Source organism: Penaeus chinensis, chromosome 7, assembly GCF_019202785.1.
Source record: "Penaeus chinensis breed Huanghai No. 1 chromosome 7, ASM1920278v2, whole genome shotgun sequence".
Classification (NCBI taxonomy): domain Eukaryota; kingdom Metazoa; phylum Arthropoda; class Malacostraca; order Decapoda; family Penaeidae; genus Penaeus; species Penaeus chinensis.
Window position 1 is genome coordinate 11194678 of NC_061825.1, and position 13167 is coordinate 11207844.

General features: G+C 36.6%; 3 protein-coding genes across 3 annotated transcripts; 1 reads left to right on the top strand and 2 right to left on the bottom strand.

Annotated features, from left to right (window-relative positions):
* Positions 1-398: 398 nt before the first annotated feature.
* Positions 399-5980, bottom strand: LOC125026833 (cuticle protein 19.8-like). The gene is made up of 5 exons (XM_047615433.1): positions 5976-5980; positions 4497-4605; positions 3245-3555; positions 1642-1750; positions 399-719 (listed from the first exon to the last, which is right to left on the bottom strand). The coding sequence occupies exons 1-5, from the start codon at positions 5978-5980 to the stop codon at positions 399-401; spliced, it is 855 nt and encodes a 284-aa protein (XP_047471389.1).
* Positions 5981-6083: 103 nt separating this feature from the next.
* On the bottom strand, positions 6084-6554 carry LOC125026834 (pro-resilin-like). The gene is made up of 2 exons (XM_047615434.1): positions 6543-6554; positions 6084-6404 (listed from the first exon to the last, which is right to left on the bottom strand). Exons 1-2 carry the CDS (start codon positions 6552-6554, stop codon positions 6084-6086), a joined length of 333 nt encoding a protein of 110 aa, XP_047471390.1.
* Positions 6555-12237: 5683 nt separating this feature from the next.
* LOC125026835 (pro-resilin-like) lies at positions 12238-13027 on the top strand. Its single transcript, XM_047615435.1, has 2 exons — positions 12238-12249; positions 12686-13027. The coding sequence occupies exons 1-2, from the start codon at positions 12238-12240 to the stop codon at positions 13025-13027; spliced, it is 354 nt and encodes a 117-aa protein (XP_047471391.1).
* Positions 13028-13167: the final 140 nt, after the last annotated feature.

Genomic DNA, 13167 nt, shown 5'->3' on the forward strand with positions numbered 1-13167 from the left:
GAGGAGTGGGTGTGTAGGATTATGAAATGGAGGGTTAAAGGGCTGTTTAGTTTTCAAAGGCTGTATATAAGTGATTTTTACTTTATATTTTGTCACACTTACATATAGTATATGTCAAAGGGAGTGCCTATAAATTTATACTATGTCGAAACATGGTTATACCCATCTTCCCCCAGAGAACAAAGATCCTGTTGAAGCCTCTGATGTGCAGGAAAATCTTCTTTACGTATTTAGTGAGTGATGATTTTTAAGGTCACTGTTATATACTAAACAAAGACATCAAAAACTACCACATGCTCAAATGTTTAGCCTACATTATTCATACAATGATATTAAAGAACTTAATCGATGTACTAGTTTATTAATCTATCTATACAGAGGTCACTAAAACACTGCATTTAAGCATATTGAGGGGCGGGTGTATAGGGACGTGGTGTGGAGGCCTCGCCTTCGTAGGTGACATCGGCCAAGTAGCCAGAATCACCGTTCACAGTGTAGGTGACCCTCTGAAGACGACCGTCGGGAAGGAGGACATAGTAGGAACCCTGAGTGTTAGGACCATCTCGGGCCTCCTGATGGCCGAAGTCGTTGCCAGATGGTGGGTCGTTGACAGCGTAGTTGAAGTCATACTTGGCAGGTGCTGAAGAGGGCGTTGGGACGCCATAGCCGTTCTGAGGGCGGGCAAGGGCAACGGCCAAAAGAGCGGCGAGTGCAATTACCTGTAATATCGTGAATGTTAAAACAGAAAATATTCTAACGTAATTTTGAAAAAAAGAATATTCGGGAATATTTAGTAATGCTAAACCGAAAAGAAATGACGATTTCTTGACAAGCGAATCTATCCTCTTGTATTTTACCTTAAATGCCATGGTGTGTGATGACAGAATATCTGATGCAGTGGGAATGTTTCCCTCTGTTTATATAGTGTAGGCATGTGAAACTCCTCCCTAATGATGAGCATGAAGAGTGTTGTGGGCGGAACTGTGTATTACCGGTCACCTTGATATTTGTAAGCACTGTTACTGCTTCATAATTTAGACTGGTATTCCATGAAGTCTCATTTCATTAGACCCACATGCATACAGAAGTACACAGACACATGTACATGTAATACACGCACATCCATGAGTACATACGTATGCAATATCATATATATATATGTATTTATTTTTATACACACGCACACACACACACACACACACACACACACACACACACATATATATATATATATATTTATATATATATATATATGCACATATGCATAAGCATATGCACACACAAAGATATGTAAGTCCATTTTGTATATATATATATAATGCCAATGCAATGTACATATATCTTCATATATTAAATTTTGTTAACATTTCGCATACAGTGAGGTTAGTTATGTGTTTATCCTTTAAATCCTCCGTAGCGTTTTTAGGCGGTACACATAAAGCATATCGATGGCTGATCGTGGAAAGCAAATGAAATTTCAGTCCATTTCTATAATATATTCCATCTGCAAACTACAGAATTACTGTCTTGGACTCTGACACAAGTTGCAAAATATATGGCAGTCACTCTTCCGGTTGCTGTTTTCACTTATTCAAAAAGCCATTATGATTACTGGGTTCACACATCTATTTGTTTACCCACAAGAAGGACCTCAGTAACACCGGCAAAACATATGGAAACGACTTCAGACTTCTGATAAGATCTGATTATTCCTGCCGCATCAAAAGCTAAGGCCATTAGCGGGGAATACCTTGTGGGATTGAAATGTTTAAATATTGAAAACGTTTAAAATCTATCAATAAATAATGTTTCTTATATGTAAATGTAAATAACAGCTGCTTTCGCTCAAGCAGATAATCATGATCATTATTTTGCCTTCAACCTCATTTGCTTAACCTCCAAGAAAGACTCCGGTTACACCAACAAACTTCTGGGAAGGAATTCAGACTTCTTGTAAGATATATATTTTTCACAAGTACGACACAGTACTTAGAAGATTAGAGGTTTACTGGTTTATTTTAGAATTTATACATCTTTTCTATAAGCCGCACATCCCTTCGTATCCCTAGACAATTTTTTCTCTTTCTCTTTCGAATATGTCTGTTATATCATTAAGTTAAAAAAATACTAATAAACAATAATTAATTTTTCTTTGTTTTTGATTTATTTAAATTTAATCTAATTAATTTTTCATTTATTTATTTCTATATATTAACATGTGTCGATGGCATGGGATATCAAATACTTCAAGAAGTTAATAAAAGGAAGGCAATAAGATCATTTATCAATGAGTATTCCAGCCACAGGGCTCTACGAAACGTGTTCGTTTTGCTAGTAACGTGCAATGGAATACCTCATTACTGTTTACCATTTATTTTCTTACTGGAAACAATGCTGAGTTTTCAAGTAAGCATTGTTTCCAATAAGAAAATACATGGAAACATTAAAGGGTATTCAACTACCTTTCCAAACTTGAAAAGGATACACTGTATTTCAAGTGTACTATATACGTAATCTATCATTAATTCACTTTATGTTAAAGGCACGTGTTGCGCCTTTACATTTATGTAATGACATTCTGAGGCGAGATGTCTTGTTGAAGCCTGTGAAGTATACGAAAGTCTCGTTTATATATATATATATATATATATATATATAGTAAATGTTTTTAGAGCACGATATTTGATGTTAATGGAAAATACATCACACAAACATACTGACAGTCATATTTTTTACGTCATCTATGTAAATATATCAAAGAATATCATTAATGTGCTGGTTTTCTAAGCTAAACTATATACACAGAGTTTATGTAATGTGGTTACTAAAACGTGTTGAGGAGCGGGTGTGTAGGAGCATGAAATTGAGGGTTAAAGGGCTGTTTAGTTTTCAAAGGCTGTATATAAGTGATTTTTACTTTATATTTAATCACACTTACATATAGTATATGTCAAAGGGAGTGCCTATAAATTTATACTATGTCGAAACATGGTTGTACCCATCTTCCCCCAGAGAACAAAGATCCTGTTGAAGCCTCTGATGTGCAGGAAAATCTTCTTTACGTATTTAGTGAGTTATGATTTTTAAGGTCACTGTTTTATACTAAACAAAGACATCAAAAACAGCCACATGCTCACATATTTAGCCTACATTATTCATACAATGATATTAAAGAACTTCATCGATGTACTAGTTTATTAATCTATCTATACAGAGGTTACTAAAACACTGCATTTAAGCATACTGAGGAGCGGGTGTATAGGGACGTGGTGTGGAGGCCTCGCCCTCGTAGGTGACATCGGCCAAGTAGCCAGAATCACCGTTCACAGTGTAGGTGACCCTCTGAAGACGACCGTCGGGAAGGAGGACATAGTAGGAACCCTGAGTGTTAGGACCATCTCGGGCCTCCTGATGGCCGAAGTCGTTGCCAGATGGTGGGTCGTTGACAGCGTAGTTGAAGTCATACTTGGCAGGTGCTGAAGAGGGCGTTGGGACGCCATAGCCGTTCTGAGGGCGGGCAAGGGCAACGGCCAAAAGAGCGGCGAGTGCAATTACCTGTAATATCGGGAATGTTAAAACAGAAAATATTCTAACGTAATTTTGAAAAAAGAATATTCGGGAATATTTAGTAATGCTAAACCGAAAAGAAATGACGATTTCTTGACAAGCGAATCTATCCTCTTGTATTTTACCTTAAATGCCATGGTGTGTGATGACAGAATATCTGATGCAGTGGGAATGTTTCCCTCTGTTTATATAGTGTAGGCATGTGAAACTCCTCCCTAATGATGAGCATGAAGAGTGTTGTGGGCGGAACTGTGTATTACCGGTCACCTTGATATTTGTAAGCACTGTTACTGCTTCATAATTTAGACTGGTATTCCATGAAGTCTCATTTCATTAGACCCACATGCATACAGAAGTACACAGACACATGTACATGTAATACACGCACACATCCATGAGTACATACGTATGCAATATCATATATATATATATATATATATATATATATGTATTTATTTTTATACACACGCACACACACACACACACACACACACACACACACACACACACATATATATATATATATATATATTTATATATATATGCACATATGCATAAGCATATGCACACACAAAGATATGTAAGTCCATTTTGTATATATATATAATGCCAATGCAATGTACATATATCTTCATATATTAAATTTTGTTAACATTTCGCATACAGTGAGGTTAGTTATGTGTTTATCCTTTAAATCCTCCGTAGTGTTTTTAGGTGGTACACATAAAGCATATCGATGGCTGATCGTGGAAAGCAAATGAAATTTCAGTCCATTTCTATAATATATTCCATCTGCAAACTACGGAATTACTGTCTTGGACTCTGACACAAGTTGCAAAAAATATGGCAGTCACTCTTCCGGTTGCTGTTTTCACTTATTCAAAAACCTATTACGAATACTGGGTTCACACATCTATTTGTTTACCCACAAGAAGGACCTCAGTAACACCGGCAAAATATATGGAAACGACTTCAGACTTCTGATAAGATTGGATTATTCCTGCCGCATCAAAAGCTAAGGCCATTAGCGGGGAATACCTTGTGGGATTGAAATGTTTAAATATTGAAAACGTTTAAAATCTATCAATAAATAATGTCTCTTATATGTAAATGTAAATAACAGCTGCTTTCGCTCAAGCAGATAATCATGATCATTATTTTGCCTTCAACCTCATTTGCTTAACCTCCAAGAAAGACTCCGGTCACACCAACAAACTTCTGGAAAGGAATTCAGACTTCTTGTAAGATATATATTTTTCACAAGTGCGACACAGTACTTAGAGGATTAGAGGTTTACTGGTTTATTTTAGAATTGATACAACTTTTCTATAAGCCGTACATCCCTTCGTATGCCTAGACGATTTTTTTTCTTTCTCTTTCGAATATGCCTGTTATATCATTTAATAATAAAAAAAAAAAATATATATATTAATAAACAATAATTAATTTCTTCTTTATTTTCAATTTAATTAAATTTAATTTAATTAACTTTTCATTTATTTATTTCTATACATTAACATGTGTCGATGGCATGGGATATCAAATACTTCAAAAAGTTAATAAAAGGAAGGCAATAAGATCATTTATCAATAAGTATTCCAGACACAGGGCTGTACGAAACGTGTTCGTTTTGCTAGTAACGTGCAATGGAATACCCCATTACTGTTTACCATTTATTTTCTTACTGGCAACAATGCTTAGTTATCAAGTAAGCATTGTTTCCAATAAGAAAATAAATGGTAAACATTAAGGAGTATTCAACTACCTTTCCAAACTTGAAAAGGATACACTGTATTTCAAATGTACTATATACGTAATCTATCATTAATTCCCTTTATATTAAAGGCACACGTTGTGCCTTTACATTTATGTAATGACATTCTGAGGCGAAAGGTCTTGTTGAAGCCTGTGAAGTATACGAAACTCTCGTTTATATATATAGTAAATGTTTTTAGAGTACGATATTCGATGTTAATGGAAAATACATCACACAAATATACTGACAGTCATATTTCTACGTCATCTATGTAAATATGTCAAAGAATATCATTAATGTGCTGGTTTTCTAAGTTAAACTATATACACAGAGTTTATGTAATGTGGTTACTAAAACGTGTTGAGGAGCGGGTGTGTAGGATTATGAAATGGAGGGTTAAAGGGCTGTTTAGTTTTCAAAGGCTGTATATAAGTGATTTTTACTTTATATTTTGTCACACTTACATATAGTATATGTCAAAGGGAGTGCCTATAAATTTATACTATGTCGAAACATGGTTATACCCATCTTCCCCCAGAGAACAAAGATCCTGTTGAAGCCTCTGATGTGCAGGAAAATCTTCTTTATGTATTTAGTGAGTGATGATTTTTAAGGTCACTGTTATATACTAAACAAAGACATCAAAAACTACCACATGCTCAAATATTTAGCCTACATTATTCATACAATGATATTAAAGAACTTAATCGATGTACTAGTTTATTAATCTATCTATACAGAGGTCACTAAAACAATGCATTTAAGCATATTGAGGGGCGGGTGTATAGGGACGTGGTGTGGAGGCCTCGCCTTCGTAGGTGACATCGGCCAAGTAGCCAGAATCACCGTTCACAGTGTAGGTGACCCTCTGAAGACGACCGTCGGGAAGGAGGACATAGTAGGAACCCTGAGTGTTAGGACCATCTCGGGCCTCCTGATGGCCGAAGTCGTTGCCAGATGGTGGGTCGTTGACAGCGTAGTTGAAGTCATACTTGGCAGGTGCTGAAGAGGGCGTTGGGACGCCATAGCCGTTCTGAGGGCGGGCAAGGGCAACGGCCAAAAGAGCGGCGAGTGCAATTACCTGTAATATCGGGAATGTTAAAACAGAAAATATTCTAACGTAATTTTGAAAAAAAATATATTTGGGAATATTTAGTAATGCTAAACCGAAAAGAAATGACGATTTCTTGACAAGCGAATCTATCCTCTTGTATTTTACCTTAAATGCCATGGTGTGTGATGACAGAATATCTGATGCAGTGGGAATGTTTCCCTCTGTTTATATAGTGTAGGCATGTGAAACTCCTCCCTAATGATGAGCATGAAGAGTGTTGTGGGCGGAACTGTGTATTACCGGTTACCTTGATATCTGTAAGCACTGTTACTGCTTCATAATTTAAACTGGTATTCCATGAAGTCTCATTTCATTAGACCCACATGCATACAGAAGTACACAGACATATGTACATGTAATACACGCACACATCCATGAGTACATACGTATGCAATATCATATATATATATATATATGTATGTATTTATTTTTATACACACACACACACACACACACACACACACACACACACACATATATATATATATATATATATGCACATATATACAGAAGCATGTGCACACACAAAGATATGTAAGTCCATTTTGTATATATATATATATATAATGGCAATGCAATGTGTATATATATCTTCATGTATTAACTTTTGTTAACAATTCGCATACTGTGAGGTTAGTGTATGTGTTTATCCTTTAAATCCTCTGTAGTGTTTGTAGGCGGTACACAGAAAGCATATCGATGGCCGATCACGGAAAGCAAATGCAATTCCAGTCCAGTTCTATAATATATTCCATCTTCAAACTACAAAAGTATTGTCTTGGACTCTGACACAAGTTGCAAAAAATATGAGTCACTCTTCCGGTTGCTGTTTTCACTTATTCAAAAAGCCATTATGATTACTTAGTTCACACGTCTATTTGTTACCCACAAGAACGACCTCAGTAACACCGGCAAACATATGGAAACGACTTCAGACTTCTGATAAGATTTGATTATCTAAAACATTCTGCCGCATCGAAATCTAAGACCTTTAGCGGGGAATACCTTGTGGGATTGAAATGTTTAAATATTGAAAACGTTTAAAATCTATCAATAAATTATGTCTCTTATAAGTAAATGTAAATAACAATAACTATTATATTAAAAATCAAAGCATGAATATTGTACTTTAAAGGTATAAATTTATTGCATAAATATTATATTCAATCAAATTTTCTTTAAAATATTAGTTTCACTCAGGAAACTAATTAGACTTTATACTTCACAATGCTGCCCCAATATACTTCTCAGTGTACATGGGATAAATATATATACACATCTTTGGTCTGAGAATACAGCACATCTTTCCAATTGTGCGAATTCTGATAAGGCTTTAGTGATTACAGTAGTAAGACATAGTGCTTATAGGCTTATTTTAGATTTATACAACCTTCCTGGAAGCCACACACCCTTTACTATACCTAGATCATGCTGTTTATGTGGACCACGGCCTTTTTATACATTAAAAATTTAATGTGCTCTTACCACAAAATGATAAGTTTAAATATATGAATACAGAACAATCCTTAGTTTCACCTACAATGTTCAGTTACTTTTCAAACTTAAAGAGGGTACGCTGCGCACGAAAGTCTCGTTCTTATATTTAGTGATATCAAAGAACGTTAACGATGTGCTGGTTTATTAAATTATATATATAGACGTCATGCAATGCGGTTACCAAAACAATCCATATTTAAGTATAGTGAGGGGCAGGTGTACTGGGCCTCACCCTCTTAGATGACCTCGGCCACGTATCCAGAATCATCGTTCACAGTGTAGGTGACTCTCTGAAGACGACCGTCGGGAATGAGGACGAAATAGGAACCCTGAGTGTTAGGGCCATCTCGGACCTCCTGATGATCGAAGTCGTTGCCTGATGGTGGGTCGTTGACGGCGTAGTTGAAGTCGTACTTAGCAGGACGGTGGGTTGTCAGGGCGGGCGAAGGCAACGGATACAAGGGCGATGAGTACAAATACCTGTAATATCAGTGATTTAACAATACTCGTATTAAAGAAAACAAATCTAGCAAGTACATGATAGTTGACATATCTGTATATATATATATATATCTCTTCCTCGCTATCTCTCTCTGTGTGTGTCTATCCTCTCTCTCTCTCTCTCTCTCTCTCTCTCTCTCTCTCTCTCTCTCTCTCTCTCTCTCTCTCTCTCTCTCTCTCTCTCTCTCCCTCCCTCTCTCTCTCTCTCTCTCTCTCTCTCTCTCTCTCTCTCTCTCTCTCTCTCTCTCTCTCTCTCTATATATATATATATATATATATATATATATATATATAACTAAACCTTTCGAAAAAGACGCATCCTTGCCAAGTGATTCTTTCTCTGGCATCTCACCTCAAATGCCATGGTGAGTGTGATAGAAAATTTGATGCAGTGAATGCTGTTCCATCTGTTTATATATCTGTGTGTGTTGGCTTTTCTCCGCTAGTATATTTTTATCTTTTGACTTTGATGTTTGTAAAGTATATCAGAATAGATGTATTCATAATGATAACACACAATGTCGTTCATATTATCAAACGATGCTGTTGATCTGCTTGTTTATCATTTATACATGTCTCATATATATATATATATATATATATATATATATATATTTATATTTTTTTTTACACATGATACCTAGGCATATTGAAGATCAAGATTCTATTTGTATCGATAAGTAGAAATTGTGAAACTTCACACAGATGCTGAAAAAACCTGCCACAGTATTTTCAATGTTTTATGATTTTAAGCGGTCTCTCGCCGTAGACTTTCTAATGATAGAAAGGTGTGTCGTAGCAGGCAGTGATGTGTATATAAATATGTATGTATCAGATCACATCTTGCCTTCTCCACCTATATTCATTCATTATTTCAATAAGAGGTATGAATAAGGAAAACGTATTTGATCGTAATTCGCACACACACAGACACACACACACACACACACACACACACACACACACACACACACACACACACACACACACACACACACACACACTCACACACACACACACACATATATGCCAAATCAACAAATCAAGAAACTAAACAGCATATGCAAAAACGTAGGTTCATGAAAATATCGTGACAAAATAGAAGTCGCTGAACTAACAAAGACTATAAATAAAAAGAAGAGAGAAGATGTACGGAAATTCAATTGTTAATAAATGAAACTGTGATCTCAGGTACCAGCATGAAAACAGCTATAAGGAGACTCGGAATAAATAAAGAAATGATAAAGAAACCAGACGGAGAAGTGGCATAAAATAAGAATGCAATCATAAGAATTGTGGAAGACTTTTACTGGGATCTATACAACTCAAATAAACAGCCACGGGTAGAAGCAAACGCGGTAACTAGAGAACTAAAATGAGAGCTTAAATGTATGAAGAGAGGAAAACCGCTAGGTGAAGACGGAATTAATATAGACCTTATAATAGATGCAGGAGAAATTGCAACAGTAGCATGCTAAGAGGCTCCTTGCCCCTATGTCTAAAAAGAAAAGTCTTTAACCAGTGCGTCCTCCCAGTTATGACCTATGGATCAGAAACATGGACTACAACCAAATTATTGGAGAGGAAACTAATAAGTGCCCAGAGAGGGATGGAAAGGTTCATGCTGAGAATTAGCGAAAGATATCGGATGAGGGCGACGTAGATTAGGGAAAAGACAAAAGTTGAAGATATACTTGGGAGCATCAAAAAGAAGAAATGGCAATGGACAGGTCATATATATGTCGGAAACAGGACGAAAGATGGACAAAGAAAGTAACAGACTTGGGTTATGGATAACAAAAAAGGCCAATGACAAGATGGCGTGACTGGAAACAAAAATCGTAAGACAGACAAGGTTGAAAATATTGGGAGAGGCCTACGTCCAGCAGTGGAATTATTCCGCTTGATGATGTGTACACACACACACACACACAAACACACACACACACACACACACACACACACACACACACACACACACACACACACACACACACACACACACACACACACACACACACACACACACACACACACACAAACACACACACACACACACACAGACACACACATATACATCCTCCAATCAGATGTAATCATGAACCGGATACTGGAGAACTCATACGAATAGACTCGTTTGCAGTGACCTATTAAGATCGGCGTTGTGGAGACTACATGCAGTCGTGCAGCGAAGAGTTGATATCTCTCCATATCTTGATACACTTGTACCATGCACTAGACCTTAAATGCAATCTATTTTCCATCACTTCTGTGGCCATGAACTCTGTCTTTGATAAAAAAGAATGATGGGTAAAACTGAATTGGAACAGAAAGGAAAATCCACATAAAAGAATCTTCGTCAGATTTTGTTTTCCCCCAAAATCGATAATCATACTGTATGGTTTCTCTTGACACGTGGAATTATTTCATCCTCCATACCGTTCTCATGATTTGTCACAAAGCATTTTCTTCATCTACATTTGAACTCTAAAGTAACCGTGATGTCAGCTGATCATCTGTCATCGAAATTATTTCTTCGTTCCCAGCTTTGTTCAAATGTCCGTCTAAGTAAAAAAAAAAAAAAAAAAAAAAAAAAAAGAAAGGGAATAAACACAGATAATTATAGATACAAACATTTCCACACTAGTTGATGCGTCTGCCATTGAAATGTGCAAATGATGATGCGCCAAAGGGGGAAAAAACTCACCGTTTCCTCATCACGCTCACCTTGAATTCTATAACTGTGGTCGAGTTTTCCCTCTCGAGATGCTCCAATTTCATAACAGATTTGTGTATTCTTTGCTCTGAAATCGTGTACGCGTGTGTGAGGCAAAATACTGAAATGTAAGGCATATTTGTATAAAGCCATATGTTCAATGTATTTGTACACAATGCATTTGATTACTGAAGCAATAGTATGAACAATCTTCAATGCCGACGACATTGTTTACCGGAATCCTCCTCGCTTGCGGCAATCATCCGTAAATACGAGGCGTTAACCGTTAAATGTTCTCGCGTTGACCACACTCTTGCGGTTTGTGGTTGCAGTGCTTGAAGCCCGAGGCGAATGGGGGAACATCGTCAAGAGGAGCGTGATTTCCACAAACTATGACACAATGGGCTTGAAATCTTGAAAGGAAAGCGTGAATATTTTGGCGAATCATCGTAAATAGTAGGGGAAGAGTGAAAGATGAATACTTTTACTTGATAAGCAAAATAAAGGAGAGAGAGAAAGAGATAGATAGGTAGATAGATAGATTGTTATAATGATAACGATAGTAGTGATAACAATAATGATGATGATAATGATAATTACAACAACAAATGATGACGATGATGATAATGATGATGGTGATGATGATGATGATGATGATAATAATGATGATGATGATGATGATGATGATAATGATAATGGTGATGATGATGATGATGTTGATGATGATGATGATGATGATGATGATGATGATGATGATGATGATGATGATGATGATGATGAGGAGGAGGAGGAGGAGGAGGAGGAGAAGGAGAAGAAAGAGGAGGCGGAGGATAAGGATAACAATAAGGACAACCATAAAAATGAAAATAATAAGATAACAACTTCCTCGCGAGACCTCAGGCAATAAGCCACAGAGACTCTTGTGGCCGAATATCTTTGTCTCAAGGCAAATGACCATGCACTGAAACCCCGCCCACAAAAGCACTCTTCATGCTCACCATATGGGCGGAGTTCTGCTTTCATAACAGTATTTATAGAGAGGGAGACTGTTCTATTCTATTAGTTATCTTGTGAGCATCGAAAACAATGGCATTTAAGGTGAAAGGCAGCTATAATGACACTGGAACATTACTCAGTGCATATATTTTGTTTACGGTTGTGCTGTTAGGACTACTTGTTACAATTATCAAAACATAATAAGATTATCATTATTAGTGTTATTTCTATTGTTATTAGCATTACTATTATCATTGTTATGATCATTACCATCGCATCATTGTCGTAATTGTCATTACTATTATTAATTTTATTAGTGGGATTAGTAATAGTTGTATTATTATTATTATTATTATTATTATTATTATTATTATTATTATTATTATTATTGTTATTATTAAAAGAACAATGATATTTTTGTTATTCATATGCACTGATTGATTTCCCAATACCTTCAGGTACTTACACTCTCTGTCCTTACGAGCTGTCTCTTTGTATATTATAAGTTTACTAACTATTACTTACCATGATATTATAGGTGACTGCATTCGCCGCCCTTGTGGCTATTGCCCTCGCCCGCCCCGAAAACATACCTCAATATGGATATGGCGCCCCAACGCCCTCTTCAGCACCTGCCAAGTATGATTTCAACTACGCCGTCAACGACCCACCTTCTGGCAACGACTTCGGCCACGAGGAGGCCCGAGATGGCCCCAACACTCAGGGTTCTTACTACGTTCTCCTCCCCGACAGTCGTCTCCAGAGGGTCACCTACACTGTCAACGGCGATTCCGGTTATGTGGCTGATGTCACTTACGAGGGTAATGCCCAGTACCCCTCCACACCACTCCCCTATACTCCAGCACCTCAGTATGCTTAGATATATTTACTGCACATAGGCTCTGTACATATTGGTCTAATATCATGAAAAAAAAAAAAAAAAAATGAGATTTTTTTTATCATGTTAAGAAAGCTACCTCCTAATGACTTAGACAAGAAAAACACATAAACATCGGAAAC

What these genes read in the sequence shown, in the direction of transcription:
- LOC125026833 (XM_047615433.1), bottom strand. An exon ending in GTGTTACTGAGGTCCTTCTT is followed by an intron (nt 3,556 to 4,496) that starts GTGGGTAAACAA and finishes CCGATATTACAG; the next exon opens with GTAATTGCACTCGCCGCTCT. An exon ending in CCCTATACACCCGCTCCTCA is followed by an intron (nt 1,751 to 3,244) that starts GTATGCTTAAAT and finishes CAATCCCACAAG; the next exon opens with GTATTCCCCGCTAATGGCCT.